The 21,067-nt window shown below is 52.4% G+C and overlaps 2 protein-coding genes across 6 annotated transcripts; one reads left to right on the top strand and one right to left on the bottom strand.

The window, feature by feature from the left end:
- The first annotated feature begins 1,259 nt into the window (after positions 1-1,259).
- AKAP5 (A-kinase anchoring protein 5) lies at positions 1,260-6,761 on the top strand. 4 transcript variants are annotated; one of them, XM_058807460.1, is made up of 3 exons: positions 1,260-1,344; positions 1,860-1,991; positions 2,662-6,761. In XM_058807460.1, the coding sequence occupies exon 3, from the start codon at positions 3,279-3,281 to the stop codon at positions 5,943-5,945; it is 2,667 nt and encodes an 888-aa protein (XP_058663443.1). In that variant the 5' UTR covers positions 1,260-1,344; positions 1,860-1,991; positions 2,662-3,278; the 3' UTR covers positions 5,946-6,761. The 4 variants fall into 4 exon arrangements, with proteins under 4 accessions (XP_058663443.1, XP_058663445.1, XP_058663447.1 ...); XM_058807461.1 differs by lacking the exon at positions 1,260-1,344 and adding an exon at positions 1,486-1,501; XM_058807462.1 differs by lacking the exon at positions 1,860-1,991 and having other exon boundaries at positions 1,264-1,344.
- Positions 6,762-16,369: 9,608 nt separating this feature from the next.
- Positions 16,370-19,884, bottom strand: ZBTB25 (zinc finger and BTB domain containing 25). Of its 2 annotated transcripts, none has more exons than XM_058807414.1 (3): positions 19,860-19,884; positions 19,036-19,214; positions 16,370-17,893 (listed from the first exon to the last, which is right to left on the bottom strand). In XM_058807414.1, the coding sequence occupies exons 2-3, from the start codon at positions 19,206-19,208 to the stop codon at positions 16,759-16,761; spliced, it is 1,308 nt and encodes a 435-aa protein (XP_058663397.1). In that variant the 5' UTR covers positions 19,209-19,214; positions 19,860-19,884; the 3' UTR covers positions 16,370-16,758. The 2 variants fall into 2 exon arrangements, with proteins under 2 accessions (XP_058663397.1, XP_058663396.1); XM_058807413.1 differs by lacking the exon at positions 19,860-19,884 and adding an exon at positions 19,292-19,656.
- Between the last annotated feature and the right edge of the window lie 1,183 nt (positions 19,885-21,067).

Raw genomic sequence — 21,067 nt, 5'->3', positions numbered from 1 at the left:
CTTGGTTGGCTTATTATGTGTCACCAGCACCACAGAAAGAAAACAGGATCCAGCTGGGCCAGGATCTCCTGTCCAGCTTACCCAGCTTCTGACCTGATGCTTTGTTTGGCTTTTATTTCCCTTTCACCACAGCCACTGGTGCTGCCATCTGCCCCTGGAGAGTCGGCAATAATTGGATTCCATGCAAAGTGCTCCCGAGGGGATTCATGGCAGCTTGCCTCCATCACACCACCACATTCCCCAGCCTCGAATTACCATCCTCATTGTCTGCTTCCCTCCCTCCTGCCTCCAACTGCAACGAGGGAAAAGCTCCTTGCATTGAAGGGCCTCACTTGGCTTTAATAAAGCAGTGGATCATAATTAGAACCCACCACCCACCTCAGGAGAGAAGCTGTTTCCAAATGAAGTTTATTATCCTGAGTGAATGCGAGCAAACACATCTCAGAGGGGAGCTTTTAAGAAGGCAATTCCTTGTGATGCTCAATGCACTTTTTCAGCCCTCCTGGCTGGCGTTTCAGCCCAACTAATCCATTTTGTACCTTTTTTCCCATGAAGAAGCTGAGGAGGGGGGAGGCCATGTGTGTTTTTCTAAGCCTGGCCTACACTGGAAGCCACTTGCAAGTTCAGAGTGCTGCTTTGCTCAGTTTCTCGTGTGCAAACACGCTGTGAAGCAGTTAATGTCTGTAAAGGCTTTGTGGGCGTCAGCTCCCCGTGGAGATGAATGGGGACGTTCGGGCATCTCAACTGCAGTTTCCTGTAGTTCATCAGCTGCACTGGGAAGTCCTTTTTCTGAAGGCTCTCCCATCAATCATCACAGCTGGAGATGTGATTTTTTTAAGTCAGATCTCAGCTGCTTTGGAGAGAAGAAAGGCTCCGATGAAAGAGGCACTTTCTCTGGTGTTTAGGGCATGGATTAGTTTGAAGCCAAGAGCTGGCTGTCCTTATCTCCACCTCCAAAGGTGTAGCTCTTGCAGCACCTCCAACAGTGAGTGCTGAAGGCTGCGAAGGTTTTAGGTGGGACACAAAAAACAGCTGCCAAGAGCAAGCCAGGAACCTTTCCCACCAAGCCAGGAAACCCCCAGCGGTCCCTCCTCCCCGCGGAGCGTGCTCCGGGCTCCCTTGCCGCTGGGATCCGAACGACAAACCGCAGCTCGATTGCTGGGAGGACCTTCACCCCGAGCTCAAGTTGGTGGTTTTGGGGTCTGCAGCTGCCGTGCACAGCCTGGGAGGGGACGGAAGGTTGCTGTGAAGGCGGGCGGGGGATCCCGCCCCGCCAGGGGAAGGGACGCTGATCGGCGAGCGGGGAGCGGCGCTCAGCCCCCGGCGGCAGGAGGCGGCGAGCAGGTGCCGGCCGGGGCGGGGGGCGGGCCGGGGGCTGGCGGGGGGCGGGGGGCTGCGGGAGCTCCCTCCCCGCCGGCCCGGGGGGCGCGGCTGCGGCGGAGGCGGCGGCGGCAGCGCAGCCGCGCGGAGCGGAGCGGGGCCGGGCCGGGCCGGGCTGCAGGTGAGGGCGCGGGGGGCGCGGGGCCGGGGGCGGCTCCGCCTCGGGGGGACCCGCGGGGGCGGCGGCAGCAGCGCGGTCCCGGGGCCGCCTCGGCGGTCGCTGCCCTGGGAGCCCCGCGTGGCCTCGGAGGGGTCCGGCCGTGGGGGGACCCGGCGGGGGAGCGGCGGTGCCGGGCGGGTCCTGCTGCGCCCCCGCGAACGCCCCCAAAACTTGCCGGGCGCGGGGGCGGCGGAGCCGGGATGCGGGATGCGGGATGCGCTCGGGGCAGCGGCTGCTGCGCTCGCACGGCTCTGACAGCTCCGCTCGGTTCCCCTTAAAATAGCCTCATTAAAATCATAATAATCTCTTAAAAACCCAGATGTGCTGCGGGGGAAGCGTGCCCCGGAACCCCCTTTTAATCACCCTACTCCTGAAAAGCAGAGCACGAAATGCCGTGTAAAGCCCTGCCCGGAGCCCCCGAGCCCGTCCTGCAGAAGTTGGTCTGTTTGTGGTAACACCTTTTTGCATCGTTCTGTCTAAAAGGTTCTGGTGATATTTCGAGGCAGAGCTTTTTTCCTTTTTTTTTTTTTTTTTGCTAAGGTTGACACACATCTTACAACATCATGTCTTTGATGAGCACACACGGTGTTAATTGAGGTTGCCATGGGAGGCATGCACGTAGTATAAATAAGCTCCCTTCTTGCCATGTGATTTCGCTTTTGTATTCCTCAAGCCTCCTTTTTGTATTCTCTGTTTTTGCATATTGTCATATGGTGCATTAAAGATAAAAATATCTGCTGTCTCAGGGTGTAATTTCCCTAGCTGGAACTATAAGTGCATATGGAGCAGTGGGGAAAGGATTTAGCAAACCGTAGGAGAAGGAAATATGTGTGTGCCTGTGTAATAAGTATTCACCATATTATGGGCAGTTATATAAAAAAAAGTCCTTTTTTACCACATAAAATAGCAAAATAGTACTTTCTGTGGTGGAACATCACTGGGTTGACATCTTGTGGCCTTATTTTGCCTTTGGGCATTGATGCTAATTAGTGAAAAAAAACGTGCTATAGTGCATCCAGCCCTGGTCTGCCTCCCAAAATGAAATGTTTAGGGAGAAAAAACTTTTTGGTACTTTTAAAAAATTTTTCTACGAGTCTTATCACACATTTATTGTGTTCCAGATAAAAAGATGAAAGCCTCGGTCATGCTTTGCATGTAACACGCGAGGGGAACTGAAGCAGAAACCAAAGCCAAGGCAAAGCAGCGTCTGACCTTGTCACTGGGGGGCAGAAAACAGCCACTGCTTCCACTGGTGCTTCCATCAAGCTCCCTGGGCAATGTGGAATTGCAGAGAGCTCACAAAGTGCAAGTTCCTTCCAGGTCCGTGGGGTGAATAAAAATTGTTAATTCTTGGCTTGATTTGTCATCCTTTGGGGGAAAAAAAAGGTATGTCAGCCTGGCCATTATACAGTTAGACCAACTGGAAGTGGGTTGCTCCAGAGATGAGAGTGATTGAGGCCAGCAAAGCCAAGGAGAAGCCTGTTCAGCTGCACATCTACCAGGGATTCCTTGGAGAGGTGATAAAGTGAGTAATAAGGCAAAGTGGGAGTTATAAAGTGGATGTGACGGCTCCAGCAGAACTTCTTCTCACTGCCACATAGGCTCGTTACAAAGCAACAAACGTTATCTGGAAATCCGTTTGGGGAAAAAAATGCACTTTGAGCATCTCTGCAGTTCTTGTGTCTGAAGCATTGATCAGGAAAATCGGCAGCACAACGCCAACAAAGGAGAAGAGAATATGGTGAAGGCAGCTAAGGAAATTGAAATGGAGAACCCAAGAGAGGCAGAGACTCCCAGCACAGGGGCCACATGTTCCCCACCAGAGGAACAAGCTAAAAAACCCTCCATGCTGTGTTTTAAGAAGCGAAAGAAGTCCTGTAAGAAGGGGCTGACTGTGAAGGATGCGTGTGAAGGAGCCTCAGAGGAGAAAAGCCAATGTGTCAGCGCTGACCAAGGGGAGGCCAAGGCTTCCAATCCACCACGATCCTCCAGAGGAACCTGGGCAGCCATCAAAAACCTTGCCAGGCCTCAGAGAAGGCAGAAGTCCTCCTCACGGAAGAAGGTGCCCTCTGATTCCCAAGTGCAGCTGGAGGTGGACGCTGAGGAGAGCTGTGCACAAGAACTCCCAAAGAAACGGGCGAGCTCTGGGGTGAAGATGCCCTGTGTGAGGTTCTCCAGAGGTAAGAAAAAACCCAGCCCCTCAGAAGCAGTGGAGGAGTCAGAGGGCAGTGCTCAAGCAAATGAAGTGATGGGTGTTGTGAATAAGGCTATTGAGGAGCCAGAGGATTTGGCCCCGATGGACAAATCTGAGTCCCTCAGGCCAGTCTCTGCACAGGAGGAGCAGGATACGGTGAAGCAGGAGCAGCATAGAATGAAGGAGGACCAGGATACAGTGAAGAAGGATCAGGATGCAATAAAAAAGGACCAGGATTCAGTGAAAGAGGACAACCATACAGCAAAGGAAAGTGACACCTCTGTTGGGAAGAGTGAGCCCCTGACAGAGCCCACACGGGATGCAGAACATTCGGAGTGCACTGTTCAGCTGGAGATAACCAGTTCAGAGACATTTGATGAAACAGCCCAGGACAAACTGCAGGAAGAGAGTCTGCCCTCAGCCACAGATGATGAGGAGGGCAGGGAAGTTGCTCCTGAAGTGCCTGCTTCTAAAGATCAGCCTGACAATGCCCCTGAAATCACAGAGTGCCAGGAAATCCCTCATATCTCCAAAGAGATGCCTGAAAGGGATGAATTGGAAAAGAGCATAAATCTTTCTAAGGAGTGCAAAGCTGAGGAGACTGTAAACGATTTCAGTGAGTTGACATCCAGAGGTGATGCAGTGAGTGTGCAGGAGGCGGCAAATGTGCAGGATGCAGTGAGTGTAAAGGATGCAGTGAGTGTGCAGGAGGCAGCAAATGTGCAGGATGCAGTGAGTGTGCAGGAGGCAGCAAGTGTGAAGGACGCAGTCAGTGTAAAGTATGCTACAAGTGTGCAGGAGGCAGACAGTGTGAAGGATGCAGTGAGTGTGCAGGATGCAGTGAGTGCACAGGAAGCAGTGAGCATGCGGGATGCCACAAGTGCGCAGGATGCAGTGAGTGTGCAGGATGCAGTGAGCATGCAGGATGCCATAAGTGTGCAGGATGCAGTGAGTGTGCAGGATGCCATAAGTGTGCAGGATGCAGTGAGTGTGCAGGATGCCATAAGTGTGCAGGATGCAGTGAGTGTGCAGGATGCCACAAGTGTGAAGGATGGAGTGAGTGCACAGGATGCAGTGAGTGTGCAGGATGCCACAAGTGTGAAGGAAGCAGTGAGTGTGCAAGAGGCAGCAAATGTGCAGGATGCAGCGACAGTGAAGGATGCCACAAGTGTGCAGGATGCCGCGAGTGTGCAGGATGCAGCAAGTGTGCAGGATGCAGAGAGGGTAAAGGACACAGCAAATGTGCAGGATGCAGCAGGCACAAAGGATGCAGCAAGTGTGCAGGATGCCATGAGTGTGCAGGAGGCACCAAGTGTGCAGGATGTCACAAGTGTGCAGGATGCAGAGAGTACACAGGAGGCAGCAAGTGTGCAGGAAGCAGTGAGTGTGGAGGAAGCAGTGAGTGTGCAGGAGGCAGAGAGTGTGAAGGATGCAGAGAGTATGCAAGATACAGCAAGCCTGCAGCATGCCACAAGTGTGCAGGATGCAGTGAGTGTGCAGGAGACAGCAAGTGCCCAGGATGTAGCAAGTGTGCAAGAGGCAGCAAGTGTGCAGGAGGCAGCAATTGTGGAGGATGCAGCAAGTGTGCAGGATGCAGCAAGTGTGAAGGATGCAGCAGGTGTGCAGGATGCAGCAAGTGTGCAAGAGGCAGCAAGTGTGCAGGAGGCAGCAAGTGTGCAGGAGGCAGCAAGTGCGCAAGAGGCAGCAAGTGTGCAGGAGGCAGCAAGTGTGCAAGAGGCAGCAAGTGTGCAGGAGGCAGCAAGTGTGCAAGAGGCAGCAAGTGTGCAGGAGGAAGCAAGTGTGCAAGAGGCAGCAAGTGCACAGGAATGCTCCAGCCGTCAGATACTAGAAGCAAATGCAGGCCCTGGTGTCAGCATCGTCATCACCATCACTGAAGCTGAGGACTCTGACAACACCGACTCTGACCAGGCCTATGAGCCTTCCCCAGTTTTGCACCAAAAAAAGCAAAAAGGGAATAAAAAATCTAACAGGAACGCTGATGTTGGTCAAAAAGAGGGCCCTGAGGCTGGTGGCGGTCCCCAGGCAGAGGAGAAAGGTCTCGGTGACCAGGGGCACAGAACTGGGGAGCAGTATGAGCTGCTCCTCATAGAGACCGCCTCCTCCCTCGTGAAGGCGGCCATTCAGTCATCCATAGAGCAGCTGGTCAACGAAATGGCCCTGGAACAGAATAAGCACAACAGCTTTCTGTGATGGCAGCCTTGCCCAGAGAGAAAGGGCAGAGGGAGTGATTTCAAGCTCCGTTTGGCCTGCGGGGTGTGTGGAGAACTGGGAGAGCTCCCGGGGCCGCAGCGTGGTTCATTCTGCATGCCCGTTCAGTTGTGTCCATGTGAAACGATCCCGGGACGTGGGCAGGCCCTGCTGAGGGCAGCGTGTCCCCTGGGCCTTCAGACAGCGCCACTGGCCACAGCTGCGGAAACATTAAGGTGTTACAGTGACTGTATTTCCACTTATTGGCACATTTCTGTCACGGCCACATCTCTGCTGTCCCCCATGCCCTGTTTCCCCGCTGTTTTCGCTGTAGATCTGTGCATACCATGTGTTGGAAGAAAGGCCCTGAGAGGCAGCAAGTGGCCGACCTGCTGCTGGGGTGGATTCGGGGCACGCTGAAACAGCTGGAGCCTCGCTGGGCCTTTATTGCAGATGAGGAAGAACGAAGTGTCTGCAATATTAACAAGAAACCATCAATGCCAGGCTGTGCTTTGTGCTGTGACCGGCCCTCGCTAGGCCCGGGCGCCAGGAGCCGCGGTCAGTGCTGTGGCCCGAAGCCGGCGGGTTCCAGCGAGCTCTCTCCTTCCTTCCCTCGGCCTCTCCCCTGTCAGGAGCAGCCTGTGCATCTCCAGACACGCTAAAGCTCAGCATCAGCCTCGCCCTGCTGACCCCGGGCTGAAAGCGACAGCGCCTCGTCTGCTGGGGGAGCCTTTCTCGCACCATTGAACTCGACGGGCAGTATTCCCTGCGGGATCACGGGCTTGGCCCGGCAGGAGCAGCCCTGCCGCCGGCAGCCCCTCGCCCCCCTCGCCTTCCTCCATCCCCATCCCGGTGTCGTGCTGAAGCTCTCCTCGGATGTAGCATATTTTTTTATCCATGGCATGCGATATAAATAGCAGTGAGCTGCATGCGTGTTAGCAGTCAGCAGAGTTGGGGAAGCTGCAATGTGCTGCCGGCACAGGCTGGGATTGCTTTGGTTTGGTCTGAGTGCCGCTGGCATCCCCGGCTGCTGGCGGAGCCTGTCCCGCACCGCTCCCCCCTCAAAGCCCTCCCGCCTCCATCCAGCCCAGGCGTCCCTTGGGAATCGCATTGTGCCCGGCTCGCTGCCACCAGGCTCTGGCACGCCATGAAGCTCGCTCTGAAACATGCAGGGAAATGCTGGAGCAATCTTAGCAAAGTCCTCAGGGAAAAAAAATCCTGACATGAGGACATGGCTGGAAAATGCCTGGACAATCCTACTGCTGTCAGACCCCAGAACTGCCCTGCCCGAGGGGTTTGCACCATGTGTGTGTGTGAGCATCACCTCCAGCTACCAGCACCCCAGGAGAAAGGAGCCTTTTAAAAATATGGGATTGCATCTGCATGGCTGGGATTTGTGTCCGGCTGTGGGCAAGGCAGTGTGTTCCTCTGAGAGAATTCTCGTGCGTGTTCCTCAGCTGGCACAGAAATAGCAGCCGTGCTTGGTGATTGCTCACTGACCGTGCACTGAGATTTCCCTGCCCGGCACAGGCTTTGGATTCCTGCTGAAATACAAGGGCTGTACCTGTCCCTCCTATCTGGTGCACAAACATGTTTTAAACTTTGATGAAACATCTCCTCGATGTCACGAGAAGACTGCCAGCAGCAAGAGCCACAGCTCATCTCTGTGCAAGTAAAACTTAAAAAAAACCAGAGGGTGGTAAAGAAAAAAAAAGTGTCTTTTTCTTCCTGTGAATTTGTTTATTAAGTTATCAGCTATTGATAATTCAGTGTGTACAATTTTAATGGCTTTGTACTTCATACTGGTCCTTCCAGGTATTTTGCCATAGTTTTGGAAAAGGGACTTTTAAAGGACTTTTTAGACATACCTTTGGAGCTGCCACAGCTCACCCTGGGAAAAAGCCATCCTGGTGCTGGGAGAGGCTTACAGGATTACACTGGGCACTGTGGCAGGCCGGTGCTGAGCAGAGGGCTGCAGCATTGCTGTGGGATCCCACTCGAGTCAGCTGCAGAGGAGGATGTCCAAGCTTTAGTAAATAAACACAAAATTACCCCCCAGGGCCAGGCTGTCAGCCTCTGTCAGCCTGCTAAGCTGTTTTGGGAGGATTTGGTGTTATTTCAGTACTGCCTTCTAGGTGAAACGTCTTCAAAGAAGGAGGAGAATGGCAAAAATGCCCAGTCCAGCCCTGCGCTGTGACTTGCTCCATGTCAGGGGTTGGGTTTGCATCCTCTCTTGTATCTGGTTTTCCCTCTGTTATAGCTGTACATAGAACTGATGATTATTTCATTAAAGCTGAATGTACCTGTTGTTTTCTTGCCTTGTGATTGAGTGGGCAGCTATGGAGAGATTTTAGATGTGAAAGGATTAACTCACAGGGGTGCTCCATTGTGTCCAGCGTTTCCAGGCAGTCATACAGTGAGCAGAGAGAAATCTTAAATGATGGTGGCAGATCCAAATTCCTTGGAGGTTTGCTCCTCCTCTGCCCTTTCTATGACATTTCCTTTGGGTTTCTGGTCAATCATTTCTACTACAGAGTCCTGGCTGCCCAGGGCTTGCTGTAAGGAATTTGTGAAGGATCACAAATCTCTGGCAGCTAAGAAAAGCCACCCTGCTGCCCCATGGTTAAATTCCCTGTTAGATACCCCGTGGCACCAGAGGAAAATGTTTGAGGCTCTGCAGACTGACAAGGGTGGTGCTCACAGTGTTCAGGTTTGGGCTGGCATTTTGGGAAGGGGAGCAGCACATTTGGTGCTTTGGCACTTTCAAATCAGTCCCACACCCTAATTGTTTGGGGTTTTTTTGCATAATGTCCTTCATGTAATTTCTTGGGACAGTTTAAAACATGCACAAAATACGACAGAAAGGAGTTACAAATTTTTAATGGTGTTAATACTATCTATTCTTTCAGGTTTACAGAACAAAATATAGGCTCATAACAGCTGCTAATGACTTAATTAAGACTCTCTGCTCCTTCCTTATGATTAGAGAGTAGAACATTAATAAAACATTTATTCTTTCATAGAAGGAATGATGAATTTACTATTGTGAAAGGGAACCAGGGAACCTGTGAGGATGTGGCTGTGCCAGAGCACCAAAGGGTGGCCTGACTTTAGGACCATCATCCTCACCAACAGCTAAAATAATCTGGAGTTATCATAGAATCACAGGATCATTCAGGTTGGAAAAGACCTCTGAGATCACCAAGCACTGCCAAGGCCACCACTAAACTGTGTCCCCAGGTGCCACATCTACATATTATTTAAATCCCTTCAGGGATGGTGACTCCACATTGCCCTGGGCAGCCTGTTCCAATGCTGGACACTCCTCTCAGGGAAGAATTTTTTCCTGATATCCCATCATTTTTATGGCCCTATTCAGCTTGTTTCTGAGCTGTCTGGCTCCTTACCCAGAAATTCATTGCTTGCTGCCCTCTGAATAATGGAAGTGGTTCTTCTGCTCACCCCACAGCCTGTGCTGCTGCTTTTGTCCCAGATGTTCCCAGTGCTCTCCTCAGGGGGGAAAATTCAGCTCTACATCCAACAAGTTCCCTGTCCCTGCTTTGCTGTGTCATTTTGAATATTTTCATCTCCCACAGCTTTTTTTATGTTAGCAGCAAAGAAAAGGGTGTTTAAATAGTATAACTCATACCCAAAAAGGCTTCCAGGGGGATAAAAAGCTTTTCTGTTAAGACAACACTGAGCCCAACAGAAAACAGGTGTATCCATTGAAAAGTTCCTTGTGGAAACTGCCAGTAGACAATGATGGCACAAACAAATATTGCATTTTCTTTCCTGCGCTGGGATACCAGAAATGGATTAGAAATGCACAGGGGCAGATCTCCAGCTGCTGAAGGTCATGGCAGCTCCATGGGCTTCAAAGGACTGACTCTACAGCAGCCAGGAGCCTGGTGTTTGAATCCAAGGTGCAATCCCTGCATAAATCATGGACATTCTCATATGCAACATGTATAAAAGTGAAGAGGCAGTTGTGGGGGTTTTCGTTGTTGTTTTTGTGGAGTTTGGGTAGTTTTTGTTGGTTTTATTTCCACAAATGTATGTAAGAAATTGAGTAAATTCACAAAAACACATGGGAATCCTGGTTTGCTCTTGGGATGGATGGATGGATGGATGGATGGATGGATGGATGGATGGATGGATGGATGGGTGGATGGATGGATGGATGGATGGAAGCCAGACTCACATGTACAGGCAGTGAAGCCTTAATATTTCATGTGTTATAGATAGAACCTTTCAACATGAGTAACTCAAAATGAACTGCTCCAAGGATACAGATTGATTTAAATAATTGCTTTAATATGATTTTACCTCTGCAGTTTTATTTCCCAGAGAAATGGTTCTTGTCAGCTCTTGTTGGGTAGTACTAAAATAATGAAATATTTTTCATTTGCAAACGGACAAAATCTTAACATTAAATATGACTTTAAAAAACACCTAATCAGAGGATGTTATTTCTTATACAATATAGGTTAATGTTTTTTAGGAAGGAGGCAAAGCTTTCACATGTTTTTCTTTTTGCAGAGAATTGTGGAGTGCAGTTCTGTGCCAAATGATGGGATTTTTCTGCTGTGAGGTTAAAGTCCACTTAGCCAAAATGTGGATTTCAGCAAAAATACCCAAACCCAGCATTTTAAAGTAGGTTTCGTTATATAAAAACTGACAGGCTGGATACAAAAGGGAGGGAGACAGTAAGAAAACATGTTTTGCAATTCAGATTGTTCAGATGAAAGTATCATCTGCAGCTCGAGCTGGCATTCACCCTGTCAGTCCTCAAGTTAGACCTCGCATTGATCTGCCTTCCAAAGCTCTTTGGTCTGGAAGAGGTGACACCCCCTACCCAGCAGGGTCCCTTTCGGGCGCTGCCTTTCCAATGCCAGCTCCTTACCGGTGCACGGACACACCGAGCACCGCTTTGTCACTGAGAGATTGTCACATCCATCTGGAGAGGGATGGATGTCATCCCTGCGCCCCAGCGCCCGTCACTCGTGTCCCGTTTGCTCTCACCATTTGCCATTTTAATGAAGACTCGAGGCCGCGGCGTGTCAGGGCTCGGCGCGGTGACAGCTCGGCGTGACGGGACCTGCTGAGATGGCAGCTGGGCGGGAAGGGCAGGGGCTGCGGCTCCTGCGGGGCATTCCCGGGAAGGGCAGGGGCAGCGGCTCCTGGGGAGCATCCCCGGGAAGGGCAGAGGGAGCGGCTCCTGCCGAGCATCCCCGGGAAGGGCAGAGGGAGCGGCTCCTGCCGAGCATCCCCGGGAAGGGCAGGGGGAGCGGCTCCTGCCGAGCATCCCCGGGAAGGGCAGGGGGAGCGGCTCCTGCGGGACATCCCCGGGAAGGGCAGAGGGAGCGGCTCCTGCCGAGCATCCCCGGGAAGGGCAGGGGGAGCGGCTCCTGCCGAGCATCCCCGGGAAGGGCAGGGGGAGCGGCTCCTGCCGAGCATCCCCGGGAAGGGCAGGGGGAGCGGCTCCTGCCGAGCATCCCCGGGAAGGGCAGGGGGAGCGGCTCCTGCCGAGCATCCCCGGGAAGGGCAGGGGGAGCGGCTCCTGCCGAGCATCCCCGGGAAGGGCAGGGGGAGCGGCTCCGGTGCCGCTGCCGCCGGCGGCCCCCGCCGTTCCCCGCCTGCCAAAGCTCCCAGACTGCGCCGCCCCAAGGCGCAGCCCAGACAGCCTGAAACCGAATTTGCATTCCATTTGCCAGCTGGAGCAACGCAGGGAGGCCGAGGCGCTGGGAGGTTCGAAGCTCCCAGCCGTGCGTGGGGCAAGGAGCGGGCTGCGGCCAGAGCAACAGGCACGACAGGAAGGCGCGCCCGCAGCCCGGCCATTAGGCGATGAGTAAGCGAATGGGGCAAACAGCCCGCTGGGGGATGCTCGGCCCTAATGACAGGCCGGGCCGCCCGCCCTGCTGGCTCCGGCGGCGCTGCGGGAGCCGGGCCCTCCCGGAGGGGTGGCTGCGGGCACAAGTGACGCGGAGCATCGGCCGCCGCTGCCGCTGCCGCTGGGGCTCGGCGAGGCTCACGCCCACCGCTGGATCCTGTCTGGGTGCCTGACACCACTGCCTGCCTGCCACGAGGTTCTTCTCCTGCATCCATCACCCTCCATGGCTCGCTGCCCTGGTTGGCCTGCCCTGGCGCCTATAAGGGGCTTTATGTCCTAAAACCAATGGGTAGCAAATCCCGGGGACTGCCAGGAGGGACAGAGGGCTTTAGACAGCGTTTCCCTACAGCGTTTGTGCCAGTGACAGGAGGATTCACACGGACTGAACATTGCTGCATCCCGGCAGGTACCCCCGAGGCACCCCCAAAGCTGGAACCCCCAAAGCTTCTCAGTGCCACCTCCACCCAGTGAAACCCAGAGAAGGCTGAGAGCTCTGCCCTGCCTTTGTTCTGAGGGTGCAGCCTCTGGTTTAGAGCTGGTGGAGAACATTTCCTCTCCTAGGCTGCTTTTGAAGTTGTGTCATTACTTTTTCTTAATGAAACATGCAAATCCCGTAGATGCCGCGATTGCATCTCAGGGAGCTCAGTCCTGGCACAGCTCTGGTTGCAAATATTTAACCAGCATGTAATTTAGGACATATCCATCCTCATTACCTTTTCCCTCATGATTTCTTATTCCTCAGAATATATTTTCTTAGTGCTGGACTGCTGGGAAGCCCACTCTGTTGCAGTCATTTTGGCAATCCTGGACAAGAAGGGAAGAGTCTGAGTTTTATTAAACAGGGAATTAATCTGCCATTAATCATGGCAGAGGTATGGCATTACCTGTTGGCTGATTGCTGTGGGAGGCCTTCCATAAGCCATGAAGTTTGGCCACTGATAGCCCATGGTCCCCTTCAATGATGCTGAATTGCATATGCTGAGGTCACTTTTCACTGCAGTTCTGAAGGCTTCACTTACACAGGATAAATACTTTCTGCCTCCAAAATACCAGAAAACTATTCAGTATCAGCATTTGACTGAAGAAATGAAATGTCATGATAGCAGTATTTCATGGCCTTATTTTTAAATGTAATGCTCACTGCTTCAGGTTTACATCCCAACAGCACATTTCATTTCCCTGTTCAATCTTCTCAGTGGGCAAAAAAGCAACATTCTCCAGACCCCACACTGCAAGGAGTGATAAATACAGTTTTGTCCACACATTGTAATGCATCTTAAGAAGCCTGAGAATCACAGACCCTGTTGGATCCAACAGCATCAGAGCTCAAAATATTTCAAATTACCTATCTTGAAATTGTTTCTCATGCTCTGGTGGTTGAGCCAGCCAAGGTAGAGTCAGCATTTTGGGGCCAGCACCCAGATACATGATGACAGCCTTGAATGCACTTTGTGGCATTGCAGAGGCTCACTTGAGCTGGCTGCAGAGTCGGCTCATGCTCAGGGGCTTTGGCAGGGGGGATCTGAGCCCAAATCTTCCCATCTTTACATAAAATAGGAGCTGCAGAGCCCAAAGAGAAGGCACCTCAATGACTGTGGTTCATCAGCTCAGTACTCCTAATGATGGGACTTCTCCAGAGCACATGGCAAATCTCCAAGGATCCCCTGGAGCTTTGGGATTTCCATCCTTGAAGTATTCCCACCCCAGGGCTTTCTTTGCCTAAGCCCATGTGCATCTGTTAACCAATCACAGATATCTGGAAGGAATCACTAGTATAATTATTCTGCAGACTGTGACAATTTTTTAATGTTTTTATTAAAAAAAAAAATCAAACCACAACAAGAAATGAGTATTTGTCAAACCCAGCTGTGCAAGTCAGGCAGATTTCCAAGCATGCACCGACATAAAGGTTAAGCACTCAGTAATTCAAGTGTCTTCCACATACAGTAATAAAACTTCTCATGATTTATCCAGGAGCAGCTGCTGCCCTTGCTTAGCAAATGTAACTGCCCTGTAAAATTATTTTCTATTCCTAAGGCTTGGAGAGAATTATGTTTTTATGTTAACATAACTTGGAGCTGATGATTTCTGTCTCCAGCTTTTCCTGCTGCTTTAATTATAACAGTGCTTTAACACTTGCAGTAGGAAACTGCTGAAAATGCATTTCTTGTATTGCAAATGATGCAAAAAAAAAAAAGGCCTTTGGCAGACGTTTGATGTCACAGATGTTCAGTCCCACAAAGGTTAACCAAAGCACACCTTTAAAAGGGGGTGTGAGGATAACAGAAAACAATTCTCTAGAGTTGTATCTTCAAGGATACACAGGAACACAGCCCTGGTTTATATCTAATTTCAGCTTTGCTGGTGTCTTTGCAGTCAGTGCCATGGAGTCCCTCCTACAGCACACACAGCTCAGTGACATTTGGCTCTTTCACCTGAGATCAGAGCTTTTATAAAAGCTCCCTTTTTAAGGGGCAAGAACAGAACAACACCGTCCAGCCCACGCACCTGAGGCGGAGCAGCGTGTCCCAGAGATGCCTCGGGCACTGCTGCTTGCTGTCCCTGCTGCTGTCCCCAGCACTGACCTCTATTACCACCACCCTGTTACCTCTGCAGAGACATCCAGAGCCATTTGGCTTTCAATACCAATTACTTCAGGCAACTTAGGCACCTAGTTGACAATCCGAGGTGCTCACCTACTGACTGAATAGCTGATATTCAGTCCCTCTACAGCTCATTTCTACAGCTCCAGCCACCCCAGCAAAAGCTTCTCTCTGTTTTTAAATTAAATGCAGGAACCCGAGGGAAGCAAGCAGCACCCAGAGAAGCCAGCCCACTCAGTAAAGTGTCACATACAAATAAGGAATGACCATAAAATATCTCTTTTTTCCCCTTTTTTTTACCCATCATGTAGAAATAGAGGTCAGTGGAAGCCGGAGGGCATTTGCCCAGTTATGAGCAGCCTGTGCTGGATGTGATTTAGCTGATGCTATTAGGCTGGGAGAGAAGCAGAAGCATTTCTCTTCTAGGAAATGCTCTGTGTGAATGGCTCCGTGCTCAGATGCAGCATTCACAGGCCTGGGTGTCGGCTGGGTTCTGTTTGTTTGCTTCTTCCAAAGAAGGGCTTTTTAAGCAGGGTTCAAATGTGCTCACACCAGAGCAGCTTCAATGGGTACAAGCAGCAAGAGGAGCACTGGGGCTTGCAGGGAAGCACACTCCAAACCACAGCCTGCATTTTGCAACATCTTCTCGGCAGGCTCGGGGACTGGGTGTTTTGCCCCTTTGTCTGGAAACACAATTTGGCAGCTCTCAGTGGCCAATCCTGCCCCTGGAGTGAGCAGTTCCCTGCCCAGGAGAAGCAGCAATCGCCCTTACAAAGACCTCGGATGGTCTTTTAATTCAGCAGTGATTTAATTGCAGCTCTTGCTCCAGGACAATACCAAAGACAGCTCAAGAGCCCCGACTACAAAGAGCTTTGGAGCAGGCATTCTGACAGCAAACTGTTCTCACACCATTGCTCAGGCTCCCCCTTTCCAAAGGCTCCACAAGGACTGGCAGGAAGCCTCCAGCTTCTCAAAATCTGGGTAAGGAGATTACGGGAGCAGCTCACGAGGCTTTTGCTCTGAGCTGCAGGAGAAACCTCTGCTCTCTAAGAACTTGGTGTCCCCTGGGGCCTTCTGAGTAACAGCATCTCTGAGGGGTGGGCTGCAGGCTGGGATGAAAACTAGAGAGGGACAAACTCTGAATTCAAGAGGCATGTGTATAATTTTATTGGATATTACCCTTCAGATAACAAGTAATGATAAATGAAAAGCTGGATGGGGCTTTGAGCAATCTAATGGATGGTGTCCCTGCCTATGGTAGGGGAGCTGCAACTAAATAATTTTCAATGTCCCTTCCAGCCCAAACCATTCTGTGATTATATGAAAGGCAAAAAACTTGCATGTTACCATCTAACACTGGCTCTGCAAACAGAGAAAAAAATAACACGCTCTGTATTTGCTCTGAGCAAATATACAGACTGTAATATTTAAAAATGTGTTTACTCCAAGCTGTTTATAGTCAGAAATCATTTTCCCTCAGAAAATACGTGCGTGGCATTTAATCCTGTAAAGATTTAAGCCAGGGTATGTCTCCTCTCAAAGAAGAACACTCCTTTGCAGCTTTCCTTCCTCCCTGCAGAGAAGACAGTCCAAAAATGAAACATGGTCCTAGAGGAGCATCAAAATCTGTCTTTGCTTATGCAGTAGTGGTGAATGAGGGAGGAGTAGGAAGGAGGAAAAACACATGCAAATCCCTAGAGTTTAAAAGTAAATTTAGAAGACAGATGAGGACTCCAGGGCTTGTCAAAATGAAGGTTGCCACCCCTACATCAACACTGCCAATTCCCTTGAAAAGAGCAGCCTTATGGCTCCTGCAAATATTTATGAAGAGATTTATTAACTGCAGTTACATGAACAACATGAACTTCAGGATTCATCTCCTTGAGATATTTATTTTCATTAAAAACAAACTGTTTGGGAAACACAGTAAGTATTTCCCTCTACACTTCCATCCATCTGGTTTCAGAAGAGCAATTCTATGGGATACAAACAGTCCTAGGCACCACACAGAGTACTAGACAATGTTTAAACCTCACACCCAGCAATACAGCCTTTACTCCAGTAAAGCAGAGTAGGAATAAGTTCACATTCAGGAAAAGCATAACTGAGTTACACGGAGGCTTCCAAGGACTTAGATGGGAATTAACTCGAGTTTAAAAGTTAGAGAAGTAAAAAAAGCAGGTACACAAGTCAAAGTACACAGTCCTTCACAGTTATCTCAGCAGTGAGGGGAATGGTGGCTCAAGAAAATCAGCTGCACAGAGCAGCCACTCCCTAGGCGGAGAATGCCAAAACATCCAGTTTCAGATCTGAGGGGGGAGAATTACTCTACCAGGATCGTATCGACGCTTTCTTGGATGAGATCTGACTCCAGTATGCATTCATCCAAGTGCTCCTGGGACAAGCTGGAGCTCTTCCCCACACTCTCACTGTCACAATAGGGGTGAAACCTGGGGGTGCTGGGGCTCTCCAGCCGCTGGCAGCGGCCGTACTTGTGCTGCTTCCCTCGGTGCGTGTACATGTGCTCCAGCAGCTGGCTCTTCCGGAAAAACGTGCGGCCGCACACGGTGCAGCTGACCTTTCTCTTTCTCGAGAAAGAAAAGTTACAGTTCAACTCCACCGGCTCGTGGTCCTTGGAGATGAGGGAGAGCTGCCCGATCTGCAGAGGCTCCAGCTCGCTGCAGCTCGGATGCTCCAGCTGATGCTCGTCCTCCTTGAGGAGGAAGGCGCCGAGGCGATGGCCGTCCCCGGGCTCCCTGTCCTCGGCCAGGGGCTGCACCTCGCCCAGGTCGCCGCTCTCCAGGATGGAGGCCGGCACGCCGAAGGGCAGCGAGCCCGAGACGTGGGTGTGCAGGTGCTGCCGCAGCCCGTCGCGCGAGTCGAAGCGCTCCCCGCAGTAGTGGCACAGGTGCACCTTGAGGCCGCCCTTGGCCAGGATGGGGCTGGCCACCCCCGGGGAAGGAGGGGTGCAGCTCTGGGACACCACGGGCTCCGAGTCGCACCGCTCCTGCTTTATTGAAACCGAGAGCTTCGGGCGCTCCTCGGGCGGCTTGGCCAGAGCCGCGGGCTGGGCCGGGGCGCGGGCGGGCTGCTGGTCCAGGGGGCTCTCGTCCAGGCCGATGGCCAGGGACAGCTGCAGCTGGGGGGGATCGCCCTGCGCCGCAGACCTGCCCACCTTGGGCAGGCTCTCCTTCGCTCCCAGGCGCTCCTTTGCCAGCTTGTGCGCCGTGGAGATCTGGATCCCGTACAGGTTGGAGGACTGGACGGGCTCCGGGGAGAAGGCCTGGTTCATCTCGATGGCGATGTGGGACAGGTGGTCTGCGTGCAGAAAGCGGATGCCCTCCTCCAGCCGGCTCTGGCTGACAGTCTGCTTTGGCCCTTTCCCAGTGTACATGATATGTAACAAGTAACTAAATATGTCAGGCTGGATGTCTGTAGGCTGAATTTTTATGCACTCGCTGAAACAAAACAGATGATTAAGTACATACAGGGATCCAAATCCCGATCCATTACCTGCCCATTTGCTGTGAGAGCGCTTTTACAAGCAGCACTCCCTGCCAAGCCCTGCAGAAGTGCAGAAGCTTTGTTTGCAAAGCCAAGTGCCTGAGTCTGCGTTTATCCCTGTGATTCCGAAGGCCACGTGCACAACTGCAGCTGAGGCTGGTGCTGGTGACCAGCCCTGGGCACCCCATCCCTCCCATGCAGAGCCAGCTGCAGCCACACAGCACCGCAGCAATGCCATGCAAGCTGTGCATCACCAGTGTGTGCCACTCCATCTATCTGAGTAATGAGTTCAGCTGCCAGTACTGTCTAATCTTTATGAGTATTGCACTTAAGTGTCAGCAAACAACATCCTCAGGGAAGGGCAGTTAACTCATCTCACTTCCAACGGGTGATGCAGCTGATCCTAAAGATTATCTTGCAGAGGTGCTGGAGGCCAGGACCCTCAGAAAGGAAGGGGAATGAAGAACATTTAATCTATCACAAACAGCCAGCCCCAGGTCAGAGGCCAGACCTTGGCACTGCTCTTGTTATACCTGCAGAACCACTCCTGACCTGGCCAGGTGAAGCATGTGAACAACAGCTTGAAATGAATTGATGATCTCAGTCTCGGCCCTTATCTCCAAGAGTCTGAAGCACAGAACTGTGATAAGGCCACAGCTTCTCGATTGTTTCAAGCCTGTGGATTCTGCCAGAAATGACAGTCTCACCCAGCAAGCTTGACTAGGACGTAAGGCTAAGTACTGGACATATTTCACATGGGCAGGAGGTACCAGGATATCCCTGGGTTCCAAATCTGCAAGGCTCTCACTGCAGGAACACGGTGGTACTTATATGCTTTATTTATCTGAATATACCTCATCTCCAAAATGCAGGGTCTGATGTTGCCATATGCTGACTAAGAAAGTGGTTTTAAAGGGCAGTGCTTTCTGGTCTGGGATAGTTTAGAGAGCCAAGGCCTGTGCTGGGTTAGGAAAATAATCTCAGGCCACCTAACGTCCCCATTTATACTCTTTTAGACTTTCATACCTTTTAGAAAGAAGAAAAAGCAGAATGCTGAGGGCGGTAAAAGGATAGGAGGAGAGCTGTGTGTTCTTACCTCGTCTGATGAATAAATATCATCTTAAAATAGTTTGAAAAAGCAGCGAGCACCGCTCTGTGGGCTTTGAAGTAAACATCTCCAATGGCAACTGTGCAGTCACACAGAAAGCCAAACTCCCGCTGCATGTTCAGCTGCTGGAGGAGGAGGACGCTGTGGCCGGTGGTATCCATGGTGTGCTGGGAGCAAGGGAACAAGATGTTCATCTCATTAAGAAATCGGAGAGCTCCCAAAGGCTCAAATGTTGACTTCTCACCACCGAAACGAGATGGACGCCTGGCATGGAGCCTCTTCCCTCCTCCAGATACTCCCTGCACCCCAATTTAACAGTTTCTCCTTCCGATACCACCGCCGGTGCTCAAGACCTCTCGGGGACTTTCCCATCTGCCAGCCACACTCAGAGACGCTTCTCCCGCTGATTACCCACGCTCTGCGGGGTGTCAGCACTAACTTTAACCCCGGCTGGCGTTTTCCCTGCGAGCTGACGGCGCTTTCTGCCGCCCCGGAGCCGCGGCGGAGGCATGGGGGAGCGGGGCTGAGCGCGGCGGCCGCGGCACAGAGGAGCCCTGTGCGCCCAACAAAGCCCCCATTGTGCGGGCCGAGCCGCCCTCGCCCCGCCCCGCCCCGCCAGCGGCCCCTGCGCAAATAAACGCCGATATTTGCTATTGTTTCCGCAGAAAATTATTTGGGGGCGGGGGGGGGGAGAGAGAAACACGGCGCGCATCGGGAGGCGGCGAGCGCAGCGCGCCCGAGGCGCGGGCCCAGCGCCCTCCTTCCCTCCCGGCCCGGCCCCGCCGCTCCCCCGCGCCCGCGCAGCCGCTTACCCGCGGAAGCGCCGCCACCGCCCGCCCCCGCTGCCCGCCCGGCGGATGGGGTGGGCGCTGCCCCCCCGCGCTTCCTGCCGGGCGGGCCGGGCCCCGCCGGGCCGGGCAGGGACGGGCAGGGATGGGCAGGGACGGGCAGGGACGGGATTCTCCCGGGAAACGCGAGCGCGGCCCCTGCGCGGCTGAGGGCGGCACTGCCCGCGCTGCTCTGCTCGCCCGCAGCTCCGGAGCGAGCGAGGGAAGGAGCGGGTGCAGCCCCGAGGGGGATTTTTGGGAGGGTGCGTGTTTTCCCGTGGGCTGCCAAAGGCACCAGCCTGGGCGGGGGGCTCGGCTTCTTGATCGCCTTGAGCGCCTCCGCTCTCGGCAGAAAGTGCGTGCTCTTGGGGGGTGTTTGCTGGTTTGGGTTGGGTTGTTTTTTTGTTTGGTTTTGTTTTGAGGTGTTTTTTGGTTTTTTGTTTTTTGTTTTTTTTTTTTTTTTTTTTTTTTTTTTTTAAGGGGAAAAAAAAAGTAAAGGAGCTTCCCCGGTGTGGCCAGGAATGGATGAGAAGATACGATCTGGCTTCCTCGCCAATGTCTGCGGCCTCTGCGCTGCTTTAAGTCCCCGCGAGTCCCGAGGACGCAGCGTTTCTCTGTCAGGCCTCCTCCTCCGGTCGCTCCCTGATGTTCAACCAGGGGTTATTTTGGGCGAGAGCAGCTGTGCCGTGTCCGGTGCCAGGCAGAGGAGGAGGCACAGGCGGCACTCCCACCCTTGACCGCGATTGCCCGGCCACCAGCAGCCCCTCCCGGGCAGGGATGGGCAGGGATGGGCAGGGATGGGCTTCTCCCGGGAGCGCCAGCGCGGCCCCTGCGCTCCCCATCCTCCGCTCCCGCACTCAGTACCACCTCCGAGGTGTCTTTCCGATGAATGCTACCAAATTGCGTTCAAACGTCCAGTCTTGCTGCCACCAGGTTCATTTGATGCTCACACGTTGTTTTTCCAGCTGGAAAATGCAGTGAAAATCACTATTTGTGCACCTTTGTCATGATTTTGGTGCAGTTTCCAAGATCCATCACACCCACCTCCTCCACAGCATCTCTGCTGACTCAGGGCCTCTGCAGAAGATACTCAGTGCCTCGGATCATCCCTCTTGGTTTCCTCTCAGCATTTGATAGTTTGTGGTCCATTTTCTTTTTGCATCCCCATAACTGCAATTATTGAATATTAAAGG

The sequence above is a fragment of the Ammospiza caudacuta genome, chromosome 6, assembly GCF_027887145.1.
Source record: "Ammospiza caudacuta isolate bAmmCau1 chromosome 6, bAmmCau1.pri, whole genome shotgun sequence".
NCBI classification, from domain to species: Eukaryota; Metazoa; Chordata; class Aves; order Passeriformes; family Passerellidae; genus Ammospiza; species Ammospiza caudacuta.
The sequence above is the reverse complement of the archived record's forward strand: the minus strand, read 5'-3'. Positions and strand labels throughout refer to the sequence as shown.

What these genes read in the sequence shown, in the direction of transcription:
- AKAP5 (XM_058807460.1), top strand. Translation starts at nt 3,279, where the DNA reads ATGGTGAAGGCAGCTAAGGAAATTGAAATGGAGAACCCAAGAGAGGCA.
- ZBTB25 (XM_058807413.1), bottom strand. Translation starts at nt 19,318, where the DNA reads ATGCCAGGCGTCCATCTCGTTTCGGTG. An exon ending in GCGTCCATCTCGTTTCGGTG is followed by an intron (nt 19,215 to 19,291) that starts GTGAGAAGTCAA and finishes CCTTGCTCCCAG; the next exon opens with CACACCATGGATACCACCGG. An exon ending in ATATTTATTCATCAGACGAG is followed by an intron (nt 17,894 to 19,035) that starts GTAAGAACACAC and finishes GTTTTGTTTCAG; the next exon opens with CGAGTGCATAAAAATTCAGC.